At 36.0% G+C, this 13343-nt stretch overlaps 1 protein-coding gene across 6 annotated transcripts in view; it reads left to right on the top strand.

Annotated features, from left to right (window-relative positions):
* Positions 1–11862, top strand: part of LOC108978129 (phosphatidylinositol 4-kinase beta) — a 134434-nt gene extending 122572 nt beyond the window's left edge. For 3 of the 6 annotated variants that reach the window (XM_018948258.1, XM_018948256.1, XM_018948257.1), the window contains 11 exons: positions 3731–3842; positions 5027–5390; positions 5487–5678; positions 6104–7971; positions 8046–8829; positions 8912–9030; positions 9090–9227; positions 9299–9573; positions 9637–9725; positions 9913–10077; positions 10143–10330. In XM_018948258.1, coding sequence (XP_018803803.1) covers positions 3731–3842; positions 5027–5390; positions 5487–5678; positions 6104–7971; positions 8046–8829; positions 8912–9030; positions 9090–9227; positions 9299–9573; positions 9637–9725; positions 9913–10077; positions 10143–10330 — 4294 coding nt within the window. The other 3 variants (XM_018948261.1, XM_018948260.1, XM_018948255.1) reach the window with 3 other exon arrangements.
* Positions 11863–13343: the final 1481 nt, after the last annotated feature.

Below are 13343 nucleotides of genomic sequence, written 5' to 3'. Positions count from 1 at the left end.
TTGCTACAAGTCTCCGAAGGCAGTAAGGTGACTTTACAAACTAGTACATCTTTTAGCATGCAGATTTACCACGTTTGTGTACATATATAAATATGTATGTTCAATATGTGTGTATAGAAAGTTTTTAATTAAAAGTTGCGTATACGCCGTGTTGTCAGGCTTCCTATCACAAGCGCATATCCTGCAATCTGTTTGCAAGGTGTGGAAAATTTGTTGCAAATTGAGTGCAAAGCACCGTTGGGTAGGAAATAACGTGCAGGCACTGCTATGCTATTTTTCTTTATGCTTTCTCGGCAACTTCTCGGTCTTCGACTTGCGGCATTTAATAACTTTTGGCGGTACGAATGTAACAAGTAAAACAGAAATGCCACTTTATAACTGTGCAAGCTGTTTTCGTTTGAAAAAACATTTTGTTGTTGTGTTTTTATATATATATTTTTTTTTTGTGCGCTACTACTAATTTACTGATAGCCGATATTTATAATACATTGGTTTTCAAGTAATTTTCCCTTTTTCGAAACTTAAGGAAGTTCTAGTATGATACAAGTATGATTTTTACCGTTATGAAGGTGCCACTTATTTACAGTGTTTTGTTTTGTTTTTGCATACAATTGTCCGTGTACGCGTTACTACTGATAATTTTTTTTTTATCTATTTCTTTCATTCAATTGCCACGAGCGCCAAACTTTTGTTTTGTTTTATTTTCTTGCACCCGAGTGCTGGTGAGTGAGTCCCCTCATACTTACATACCTATTGGCGTAAAAGTAGCAAAGGCCATGTACAATCGCAGTATGTAAGAGAACTTCGTCGGGAGAATTTGTAGGCGCTCAATTTAGTACACATCTGTTGGTGGGAGAGACTCTTCTGAGGTTCGTGTTCTGAAAGGTACATTTGTGCATTGGCAAAGCAAGAACAGTTTATGATAACAAAATCTATAAAACGAAAATCAAGAAATTTAAATTGCATATTTGCATACACAGGTCTTTATACTTATATATTCATAAGTAGTATCGGTTCAAGGAGATTCAAAATATAGAATCAAATTAAATTATTGTAAATGATATGCGTTTTCATTTGTTATTATTTTTGCAAATGAATGTGCATATATGAATATTAATATACATTATTTTGTATAAATAAAAATTAATTCGTAAATTCGTATATAAAAAAATGTTAAAGATTTAAAAAAATAATAATAAAATAATAAAATAAAAAAGTAAATAAATAAAATTAAGTTTACACAAAAGTATTTAAAACACATTAACTTTCATTTCGTTTTCGAGAGTAGTGTTCAAAAACGTATAAATGTGTTAATGTATTTAGTATTTGTTTCTTCATTTTCCGCTTTGTTGTTGACTTTCTTAGTATCTGACGTATAAACATACCGAATTTGTGCCGATTGTTGATTTACCACAACAAATTCACAACCACATGCATGCAAGTATACAAGTGACTGCTATATTATCATGCTCTTTGCAGTATTTTGCACTTACACACTGTTTTTTTTTTTTACTATTAATATTATATGCACTTATTAATATTGCTTCCATTATTGTTATAACTATTAGTAGCGGCTGGGTTTTTTCGTTTCAATTTCTCCAATTATTTGCACCTTCTTTACTCGCCCAACACCCCTCATGCACCTAACTCTCTTCATTTGTCTTTCTAGCACACTCGCTCGCTCTCGAGCACTTCAAAACACATTTTTACGCTCTCATCGGCATAAGCTCTCGCCACATGCACCCTGTGTACTCGTTACTGGCTCGCAGTGTCCCTGCTTACTCAATCATATGCTTTTTGCCGCCGCCAATTACTCTGGCGCCGTATTTAGTTAGTCAGCAAGCGTGAAACCTCCAAGTTTGTGTTTTGGGGCAAACGGTCAATAGAAACGAGAAAAAAGTATATAAAAAATCACATCGAACGAAAGTACTTGAAGTGAGACATTTAAAATAAAAAATATTTATAACTAAACTATAAAAACAACAATAAAAGTTAGTTTGAGGTTATTAAATATGCATGTGAGACGGTGAAGAGCTGAGCAGTGAGTGTGTGCGTGTTAGTTAATCAGCTGATTTTTCGCTGCTGGCGCACTGGTTAGTAGAAAAACCTTTTTTTTTTTTAATTTTGAGCCAAAGCTAGTTTCTGTCGACTTTAAAAATTGATTGTGCATTTGCGTGAAAATACTTCACACTCATATAACAATCAAAGAGTAAATAGTGCATGTGTACGTGAGTATGCCAACTTTTTCGCCACATCAAGCGCCTGCCGTCTGCCATATTGCTCAGGCAAAACACAAAATACATGTTCGAGTGCAAAATAATAAAGCTAAATTGTGTGGAATTATTAGGAAAACACCAACAAAAAAAAAGGAGAAACAAACGTGCCAATTCAAATAAGTAAAAATATGTGGAATTATCAATATGTTTCGCTGATTAATGCCAACAATAAAACAAAGAGCAAGTGTTTCTATACAAATCCATATATATTTGGCTATATGTATCTATATACATATGTACTATATGTATGAGAAACAATTAAGTATTACATTTTTGCTGTGTGGTGTGATGGCTTAAAAGCCGTTCAACCAGTTTTAAATATGTTCTAAAATATGTACTTCGTGGAAATATGTTCATACATACAAACATACATATGGACGTAATGCAATTAGAGCAGTAAATATGCTAACACTTTAGTCTACTGTGTTATTGATTTTTAAGTGAACAAAACGTTTTTGGCTGCCTGCTGAACTGAAATAATTTTATATATACATACTTACAAATATGTGTATGTGTGTCGTTCATCAATATGTTTTTTATGCAATTCTTATTGTTCTCATTGTGCCGCAGTCACTTTTAACAAGCTTTTTACTGTCATTCTTGCAAACGCTTCACGCGCATACATACATACATTTGTGTCAAGTGTAATTATTACACAGAATATGATAAGTGCATATGCACACAACCATAAATATTAATTGTGATTAGTTTTCTACAATAAATACATACATATTTATAAGAATGAAATGCCACACCATCCAGTTGCATTGAAAAAAAAATTATAAATGTGCATACAAACATTTACATATGTATATGTACATATTAGAGAAAAACAATACAACAAGTGTTTAGTAACGATAAGCAGAATTTCTGTGAAATTTTAACTGATTTTCATTTTCATTAGAAATTGGAAGTTCTGCTAAACTATGAAATCGAGTTTTTTGTAATATGTAAACTACTTTAGTTAGCATAACCTAAAAATTTAACGGAAACACTTACAAACAGTTTCTTTACTTATACATATATTTGTTTGCTGCATCTTCATATCCGTCAAAATGGTTTCTTGCCATTGAACAAAATTAAAAATGTATTTGTTTTACTTTTGGAAATCCAGTGGCATAACTATTTTTAATCTGACTTACAAACCTGTTGTCATAGCTTAAATCTCGAAATTTGCCTCAACATATGCTTCACGGATCGTTAAGAAACTTTCTCCGTTCAAACCAAAATAGGCAGTATTTTGTCTCTCGTTTAGGCACTTTAGAAATATTGGCTGGATTCTTGAATCCGCCAATGAGTCAGTTGTGCTAATAATCTTCTCTAGAATATTTAATTTGTTTTTCTTTTTTCAATAATATACAAACATACACACATATACATACATATGTATATAAGAAATGTACATATATGTATAACACTTCTTAAAACTTCAAATCCGTTTTTTCCTCTTCTAGGTCTATGGGCATTTTGCTGCCTCCCGTCTCACAAGTGACCAACACACGCATCAATTTAACGCAACATCATCGCAATCGAAGCCTGGACAGCGCCTTGCAGCGCATACCGGAGGTGAGTACATAACAAGCAAAGCAAATAACATTAAAAACAATGAAAAAAAAACGTAAAATGCCAAAAATTATTATATCGAAGGTTGAATGAACATGAACCTGCCACACAGGAAACATTCGAAACCCTGCGTAGGCGCTCGTGACACGCAAGCAGTTTATGCCAGCACATTTGACTTCTAGGGCTATCACAAATTGCAAAGGCAAAATGAGCGAGCTTAATGACGAAAAAAAAATTACAGTAACTTAGAAAGCAGAAAAGAAGTTGAATTTATAAAAGGAATTATTTGTTCCTTTATTGTACTCTTGTTAAGAAATGTGAATGCTTTAATGTCATTTGCCTAATTCACGGAATATATTTGAGTTTCTACAAAAACGAAGTTCTATGCAAAATTTAGAAAAACTTGTTAATAATACTTGCAGAATGGAAATTTTTGCAATGCAACATATGGTATGTTCGAGATGACAGTTGTGTATTCATACATGCACTCATACACATGTACATAGTAGCAGAGTCAGTTTTTGAATAATGTGTTTGTTATACTTTGCATTTTGTTTGCTACAATAAACTTGTATGGTTTCGTGCTGTGCTTATTCTTCTCGCTTTCGGTCCATAAAGGGTGTGCCAAACTTAGCGCAACATTAAAATTTGCCGCCATATATGTATGTGGTAAAGTGTTGACTACAATAAAAAAGATCGCAAAGACAGGTGACAGTTTCTTCTTCTTTGCGCGGTTATCAAGTGACAGTTTAGGCTTGATAAAAATTTATTATATTATACAAATTCGCGCAAGCTACAAGTTTTATTATTTTACATTACAAATAATCTATATTGTTATCTATGGCAAAAATTTCTTTTGTTTATTTAACGAAACCGGTGAATGGAAATTACGAAAGTGATTAGTAATATCAAAATTGTATTTTCCCTGAAGAATCTACGTAAAAGTGGTATATTAACATTATCATTAACGGTACTTAGAAATGTAGCTCTAGAGTCTTATCGGAATCTCCTCACAAATGCAACTCCATATTCATTTATATACATATATGTATGTATATATCTTTATAGCATTCTATTCTAGTTTATTATTAATAATTTAATGTTTCACAAAAATTGTGTGCCATTAATTTTATCGGGCAACCGCACTAATTACGAAATTCCCTTTTCTATTTATCGTGTATCGGCAGGTTGAAGTGTCATCGCCCAATTCGGAGAGCGAGAATACATTCTGTACACCATCCATTCTGGGCACTACTATGTGCTCGAAAATCGTCACTACTGCAGCCAATGTAACAGCCGCCCTCACAACCACCACAACACCAGCGCTGACGTCATCATTAACACCTTCGCCGCCATCCTCGTTATCGGCTACCCCAGCTAGAGTGTCGACCATAACAGGTGGTTTAATGGACACAGTGTCTGCTGCCCCAATTGCAGCTATGACCACAGAGCCCACAGCCAACAACAGCAACAGCATAAGCATTAACAAAATCGGCAGCGGCGTGTGCAACAGTAGTATTGGTATTGGTGGGGGTGGGGCCATAGCTATTGGTAAGTCCAGTTAACTTTTATACTTTTTTCAAGTCTCATTAGCTTGTTTATTTTGCAATTATTTCGATGCTATTTATTCATTTATTTTTCTTGCAGTCGAGTCCTGCCCAACGTTACGCATTCGTCCTAAATCGAGTGAGGCCACGACACGTTGTGGAGTAGTGCCGCTTGCAGGTGCGGCATCGTGCAGGAATCATAGCAACAACACCAGCAGCAACAATAGTAACGGCAGCAGCAGTAGCAGTAAAAAACGAGAAGACCTCACCAGTCTCGGATCCGATGATTCAGGTGAGCAATAAATTTGGTTGAAGAGTGTTCGTATATAGTTACAAGAAAATGACAATCTTCAAATAACGCCATTCTTATTGCCTCAAAGTCTTCTTTCATTAAAGTCAACATTTTGTCGATTTTGATAGTCTTTTAATTGACAATTAAAAGCAAAATGATTCAGGAAATTTGCACAAGAAATCGAAAATATGATTGTGAAAGTCCATTTTCATCAAGAGGCGTTGCCAGATTATATATTTGTATTATTGTTATTATAGTAATACAATGTAGTAACATTAATTCAAATCCCTTCTTTCGAAACAAATAATTTTTCGTTTTTATTTATTTATATTTTTTAATATGTTGCACACACTATTCATAATTTCACAAACTTTCTGTCAAACAAAGTGTACAAACTTACTTTTAATTTTCTCGCTCAAACAAAGGCATAATTTGTGGTTCCGATTCGGATCAAATTTCTCTCACTCGCATACGTCACTCACACGAATCGCTGGACTCGGGTGAAATGGACGCCGAGGAGGAATGCATTGACATGCTCGAAACAACTTCTATGGATGAGGAATATGGTATGCTACAGTCGGACTTGATATTTTACCCATCCGGCGAAACAGACTGTCGAACGCTACGTCCATCACGCAAGCAGAAGCAACTTCAACAACAACAAAATCATGGCAAACACCTGCGCAGCGCTACTACCGATGCGGATGTAATGGGCGCCGCTGAAGATGACAGTGATGCAGACATCGACGTCAAAGCAGCGGCACAATTGTCGGAACGTATGCGCTATCGCGAATTGAACATGTCACAGGCAGCATTGAATTTGGAACGTGCGAACAATGATACACCTACCACGCTTAATGTCGATGTGGACACACCCACGGCTGATACAGTGGATGCGGCCACACCAGTAACGATACAGCCAAACCCACTATTAACTTCGACGAGCTCTACGAGTGTCGCTTTAACAACACAACCCACACAGTCAGCGAAGACACAAAAAATCCCAGATGCGGCAGGAGCTGGCGCTGCTGCTGAACCGCAGAAAAAGAGCTTCTTTGGTGCAACAAAGAATGCTTTCTTCCGCACCGCACAAAGCATTAGAGATAATCACGACAAAAAGAATGCAGCAAAGAATAAGAGCGATGAAAACAGTGGTGGCAACATGGGTACCAGCACAGCCCCGGACCAAGTGAAATCTCCAACAGATATATCGAAGAAAAAAGAGTTCTTTAGTCTGATAACATCGAATTCGATCAAGAAAGCTGCTGCCGCGGCAGCTGCAGCTGCGGCTGCTGCGACTTCTGCGCAACCATCTGCTTCCAATACGCCAGCCGCCACTCCATCAGCCGATTCAACGCCAGTTGAGCCGAAATATCCAAAGTTTCCATCTTTAGTGTCTTCCGCGATAGAAAGTGTGGAGAAGAAAGCTTGTGCTGCTACAGAAGGTACGGAGAGAACACTTAATCTCCCCCTGCCAGGTCTCGGCGCTTCCTCTTTGTCAACCTCTATTGCCAAATCGGCTTCCATCTCTTCGTTAAACAAGTTAAAAGTTCCAGGTGTGGTAAAATGCTTTATCAAGGAGCGTCCGACCAACAACGAGCAATTGCAAAAGACTGAAAAAGGCCCCAGTGGACTGCTTAGATTCTTCGAATCTCCCGTCTTCAACATACACTTCGCTATACACTATCTATTCTATTCGAAAGAACCCGGTGTGCTCAGTTTTATTGGTAATAAGATATTCAGTTTTCCGGACCAAGAGGTAGACCTCTATATGCCACAGTTAATTGTCATGTACATACAAATGGATGAATTGGCCGAAGTGCTCGATCCTTATTTGACAATACGTTGTCGCAAATCGGTGGACTTCTCATTGAAATGCCTCTGGCTACTAGAATCCTACAATTATCAATTCGACTCACTAGGCAATGGATCACGAAAATCGCAACTAGCCCTCATGAAGGAAATCTATTCGAAGAAAGAACGTAAAGTAATAAGTAAATCGGACGCTAAGGAGCTGCCACCAGCAGCAGGCGGTGCTGTGGCTGCCGCAGCCGTTTCACCGTTGACAAAAAAGACACACCATCGTTCACAATCTGACGCCACACTACTGTTAAGTGATTCACGACGCCACCCCTCATCCATCGCACTAAGCATATCAAATCGTCACTACCAACAACCGCCATACACAACGCAAACCCTGCCGCTGATATCGCCCAAGTTGTGTTTGGGTGACTTGACCTCTGGGCGAGCCTTCGACAATGGTTGCACCTGCTTCGATAGCGTACGCGGCCAGGTGAGTGCTATCATATTTTTCATATTCCATCTTGTGGATATTATTTAATAAAAAATAATTTTTTCGCTCCTCAGGTTAATGGCCTGCTTGGCCAGAAAACCGTGTGCTCATGCAACGCGCCTAAAACTGCCCCGGAGAAAGAGTTCATGAAAGCTCTGATTAATGTTGGGAAAAATATCACATCGCTACCGTCCAAGGCGGAGAAAACTTCAGCGCTACGCATGTTTTTGAACCTGATTAATAAGAATCTGCCGGCTCGCGTTTGGCTTCCGGTATTTTCCGACATTCCACATCATGTGGTGCGCATAACAGAGGAAAAGACTGCCGTGCTCAACTCCAAAGATAAAACGCCGTACATAATTTACGTCGAGGTGGTTGAGGTGCCCGATATTTACTCATCCCCACTCATACCGAAGATGATGCCATCACTGCGACATACGAAAAGCGAGGAGCACTTGGAAGGCGCCTGCAGCCATCACCATCAAATGCATCAGCACAATCACAGCCACAACCATGTGAGTTGCAGCCGCACATCGAGCTGTAGCTCACATGGTGGCGCTGCTATTAGCGGTTCAAGCTCCGGCTCCAGTTGTCGTCGTAAAAAGGAGAAACTGCTCTCTGAGTCATCGTCCGTGGCATCGGATGCCCAAGCTTCAACAGCTGCTAACGGCGATGGTGCACATGTATGCAACGCCCAGGCAATAGGTCTCTCCCTAGGTGGCCTGCATTTAACCGAAGACGATGTGTGGTCGCAGGAGGACGACGAAATAACGGCACAATATATGCATATGCGAAAATTAAGCGAACGAGATGCAGTCTCTCAAATGTCACTGGACTCCTGTGACTCAAGGGATCAAGGTATGTTTGCGATAATAATGATTTATAAAATGGGAATCTCTGGGAATAGAAATATCTTAAACTAATTGCACACAATTTTCAGGCATTCCCGTTCTTTTCAATATTGGCGATGTACGCACCCGCCACTGCAATAACTTAACCTGCGAAAACACAAAATCATTCAACAATGATCCAGAAGATCCCTCAGCGGCAGCTTTGAAGGTATTTACTTTAAGAAAAATTACTCAAAATGCAAATAAATAATTTTAACTAAATCGCAGGAGCCCTGGCATGAAAAGGAGCAACAGATACGCGAGTCATCGCCTTACGGCCATTTGTCCAATTGGCGCCTGCTCTCGGTAATTGTAAAATGTGGCGACGATTTGCGACAGGAGCTCATGGCTACGCAACTTTTACAGGTTTGTAAAACCCTTCAGCCCAAACATTCCCAACAATTCCATTTGTAATGCTAATTTTCTCTTCGTTTTAGATGTTCAAAATCATTTGGCAAGAGGAAAATGTTGATCTCTGGGTGCGACCGTACAAAATTGTTTGCTTATCCAGCGATAGCGGTCTGATTGAACCAATTTTGAACACGGTGTCACTGCATCAAATTAAAAAGAATTCGAATAAATCGTTACGCGATTATTTCATCGACGAGTATGGCTCAGCAGATGGCGAACTTTTCCGTGCGGCACAAAAGAATTTCGTGCAAAGTTGTGCTGCTTACTGTTTAATATCGTATTTGCTGCAAGTGAAGGATCGGTATGTGATTAGTTAATGGAAATTTTGCAGACAAAACTTAACGATTTTTTCTTTATGAAACAGGCACAATGGCAACATTTTACTACATTCAGACGGTCACATCATACATATAGACTTTGGATTCATACTAAGCATATCGCCAAAAAATTTGGGTAAGAAAAAGATAAATAAATTGTAATATTTGTGGCAGTTAGTTGTAATGCACATCAGTGTCCAACCACTCTGACCCTTAAAACCCCTTGCGCCATTTATTTTCCAAGTATAGCATTCGAAAAACTCAATTATTAAGCTTCCCGTTTTATTTTATTTTAAAATTTGTGTCACATTTATCACTTATAGGTTTTGAGCAATCTCCTTTTAAACTAACACCCGAATTCGTTGACGTCATGGGCGGTACGAGTTCAGACCTGTGGAAGGAGTTCAATCACTTATTGCTTGTTGGTATGATGACTGCGCGCAAGCACATGGATCGAATCATAAATTTTGTGGAAATAATGCGTAGCAGTAAGTTCGAGTGTGGCCATTAAGAAAGAGCAACCAGTAATTGTGTATCTTCTACTTTATTCCAGATGCCCAATTGCCGTGCTTCAAAAACGGTTGCTCTGGCACCGTACAGAATCTCCGAAAACGTTTCCACATGAATTTGACCGAACAGGAAATGGAGCGCAAAGTAGAGCAACTCGTACAGGACTCACTCAAGAGCCTCTCCACAAAGTTATACGATGGCTATCAATACTATACGAATGGCATATTGTGAGAAAGGTTTTTCATGAAAATTTAAGGTGATACTAAGGCGATACTAGACATGCTTCTGCGTTAGCCGAGTTGCAAATAAATACATAAATGTCAAGGGAGCGAATGGATAGTGCATGGCGCTGGGCAGCGTTGACCACAGCGGCCAAGCCGTAAAGATTGTGTTGGGTAGCAGTATGTATTACTTATGTGTATTTTGTGTTGATAATTTTTATAAAGGAAAAAAGAAATCAAAACAAGAATGTGTCGTTGCGACTGACAAATTAACTGACTGATTGACTGACTGTAGTTTTGTTAGATAATGTGAATGCAAACAAGAAGAATACTAGTGCTACTGCATGCGTCACCCCGAAGGATAAAGCAATGCTTTGCGAATTTCCTGCACCGAAAGTTTCTTCTTCACTACTGTATACCTTCCTTTTTTGTATATACTTATATGCAAATATAGTAAATATTTCTAAAATCTACATACATTAATATAATATAGTAATTAGTTTTGAGTGTACTATGTTTATATGGATATTGTTGTGTGTTGCTTAAAAAACAATAATAGTGCGAGTAATATGTGTAAATACACTTGAATAAATATTTTAAAGCGTTGAATAGCGCGCACAATCGCATATTTTGAACGAAAAGAAAAAGACCTGTTAACCACATTCAATGCGGCTGAGTTGGCTGGCGATATAATGTTAAAGAAATCATCAATACATTTGAATACATTTCCATGTAAAATATATGAATTTGTACTTTTACTTTAGCTAGATTTGCTTTTTCGGAATAGTACAGAGCATAAGTTTGAACTTTTATTTTTCGTGGTTTCAAAAAGAGTATTAAAAAGTTTCGTTTTAGCGAAGGAACAGTTTGAAAGGCGCAATTTTTAGTTTATTTATTTATTTTTTCTTTCTAACCTTAATGAAAATATATTTTTGAGACATATCCTTTACTTAAAAAATAAACAGTTATTAATTAGCAAAGCGGTTGCTAGTATAAAAGTTTACGACATAGCTAGCTTTCAACCATTTTTTTTGCGTTTTAGTAACGCAACTACAAGCCAAGGTAAACTCTAAGCCAGGGCACGATTATGAGTTTCCTGAATATGCGTGAAAAAATTAAAAATTAAAATATCGAATGGTATGCATTATATTTTCGTTATAGGCGTTTAATGGTTTAAGATAGCGGGTCGGATATTTATTTCCCTTTGTATTTGTATATGATTTGTATATATTTTTGTTTTTAATTATTCAAAATTGATATTTGCCAGCATTCACGTTTCACAGCGCCACATGTACGTATGTATTTCATATTAAAAAGTATGCGCTTTAATATACATATACATATGTAATAGTATGAATACCAAAATGGGAAAATATTTGTTTTAAAAAGGTCGAAAATGTCTTAAGAAATGAAAAAATAAATGCGTTTATTACCGCCTTAGCGCGGAGTATGTACATTCGTTATAGTTTTGCATAAGAAAAAATGTGAAAAAAGCATACATATAACTGTACATGTTTACGAATAAATATTCCAACATATATATGTGCCGCTCGTTTTTACTGCTGTAATGTCTACTTTTTTATGAGATAAAGCAAACTTTCTGTACATATACATTTTATAGCTTAGAAATATGCGTTTAATGAATAATAATTAAAGTAACTAAACTAAGTGAATTTAGTAATAAATAGCTAAAATATTCAATATAATATATATTCAAAGACCGTTTGATATAGTTTCGAAACTGTATACACACTTTTAAACTTATAGTATTCAATTTCTCGAAGCTTGTAAGCAGGAGCAAAGAGCGCGCTTAAAGTGCCAGCTGGTAAACCAGAACGCAAAAATAAAAAAAACTCTAAATGGAATCAAACCGAACTAAAAAGAAATAGCAGTAACGTAAAACGGAAAAACCGTTTGTATGTGACGTTTAACGGTGAAATCTTCGACTATTTAATGCATTGAAAACTCAGTACTAAATATTTGTAATTATTGTTGGAGATAACAACTTTTTCCTACATCTTAAAAAAGCATGAAAAATTCAATTAATTATAAAATCGTTTGGCACTAATTAGTATAATAAGCAGTCTTATAAATTCGGACTATATTTAATAGCAAAAAATAATATATTTATAAATAAGTGAGATCTTTGTAAAAATTTCCATTGAAAATTATACTTCTTCGACATTGAAAACAATCAAAATAAAAAAGTTAAGTATATACGCGTACGCCCAACGTAACATGTAACACATACATAAACACACACCCACATTGCATACGTTCATAAGTAAATAGAAAGCCACACTTGCAACTGTAAAAAGTGCACTATTTTCTCCTACGATTCATCTTTGAACTTCCTTCAACGTTTAACAATACTGTTATTAATTAAAGGAGATGTGAATATTTTATATTTAAATATACTTGTAAGACGTAACCATATGAATGTATATAATAATATTTTAATTTGCTAAGCCTTCAATATACATACATATGTACCTACATATGTACATCAGTATAATATTATATAATAAATGTATACAATTTGCCTAATATTATAAAATATGAATGAAACGCCAATAATACATACATACATATGTACATGCATAGTTATAACATAAATATTTACTTACGATTGTACGAATTGAATTTTTGAGCATAAAAGAGAATCGCCTATAAAATAAAACGCATCGTAACTTTGCAATTCATTCAACAAAAAAAGCGAAATATAATAAATTGACATTTTTTATAAACACACACATATTTGAGTTTATTCTCTTCGTTTGTTGTTATTTTTTTTTTTTTTCTTTTTTTTTTGTATAAATATTTCATTTTAAAGAATGGAGCTGCACATCAACTTTTAAGGACCTGATGAAAAATTTCTTAGTGCATTAAGTTTTCTTTAAACTATCATTTCAATTTGGTTTATTCAACTTGAAGAAAATAATAAAAATTTAATAAAAATAGTTCTCACACGTTATGTTAGAAAAGTTTAAAATAAATAAATAAAAAAATTAATTTAAAATAAA

Source organism: Bactrocera latifrons, unplaced genomic scaffold (assembly GCF_001853355.1).
Source record: "Bactrocera latifrons isolate USDA-ARS-PBARC rearing strain unplaced genomic scaffold, ASM185335v1 scaffold_118, whole genome shotgun sequence".
Classification (NCBI taxonomy): domain Eukaryota; kingdom Metazoa; phylum Arthropoda; class Insecta; order Diptera; family Tephritidae; genus Bactrocera; species Bactrocera latifrons.
The sequence above is the reverse complement of the archived record's forward strand: the minus strand, read 5'-3'. Positions and strand labels throughout refer to the sequence as shown.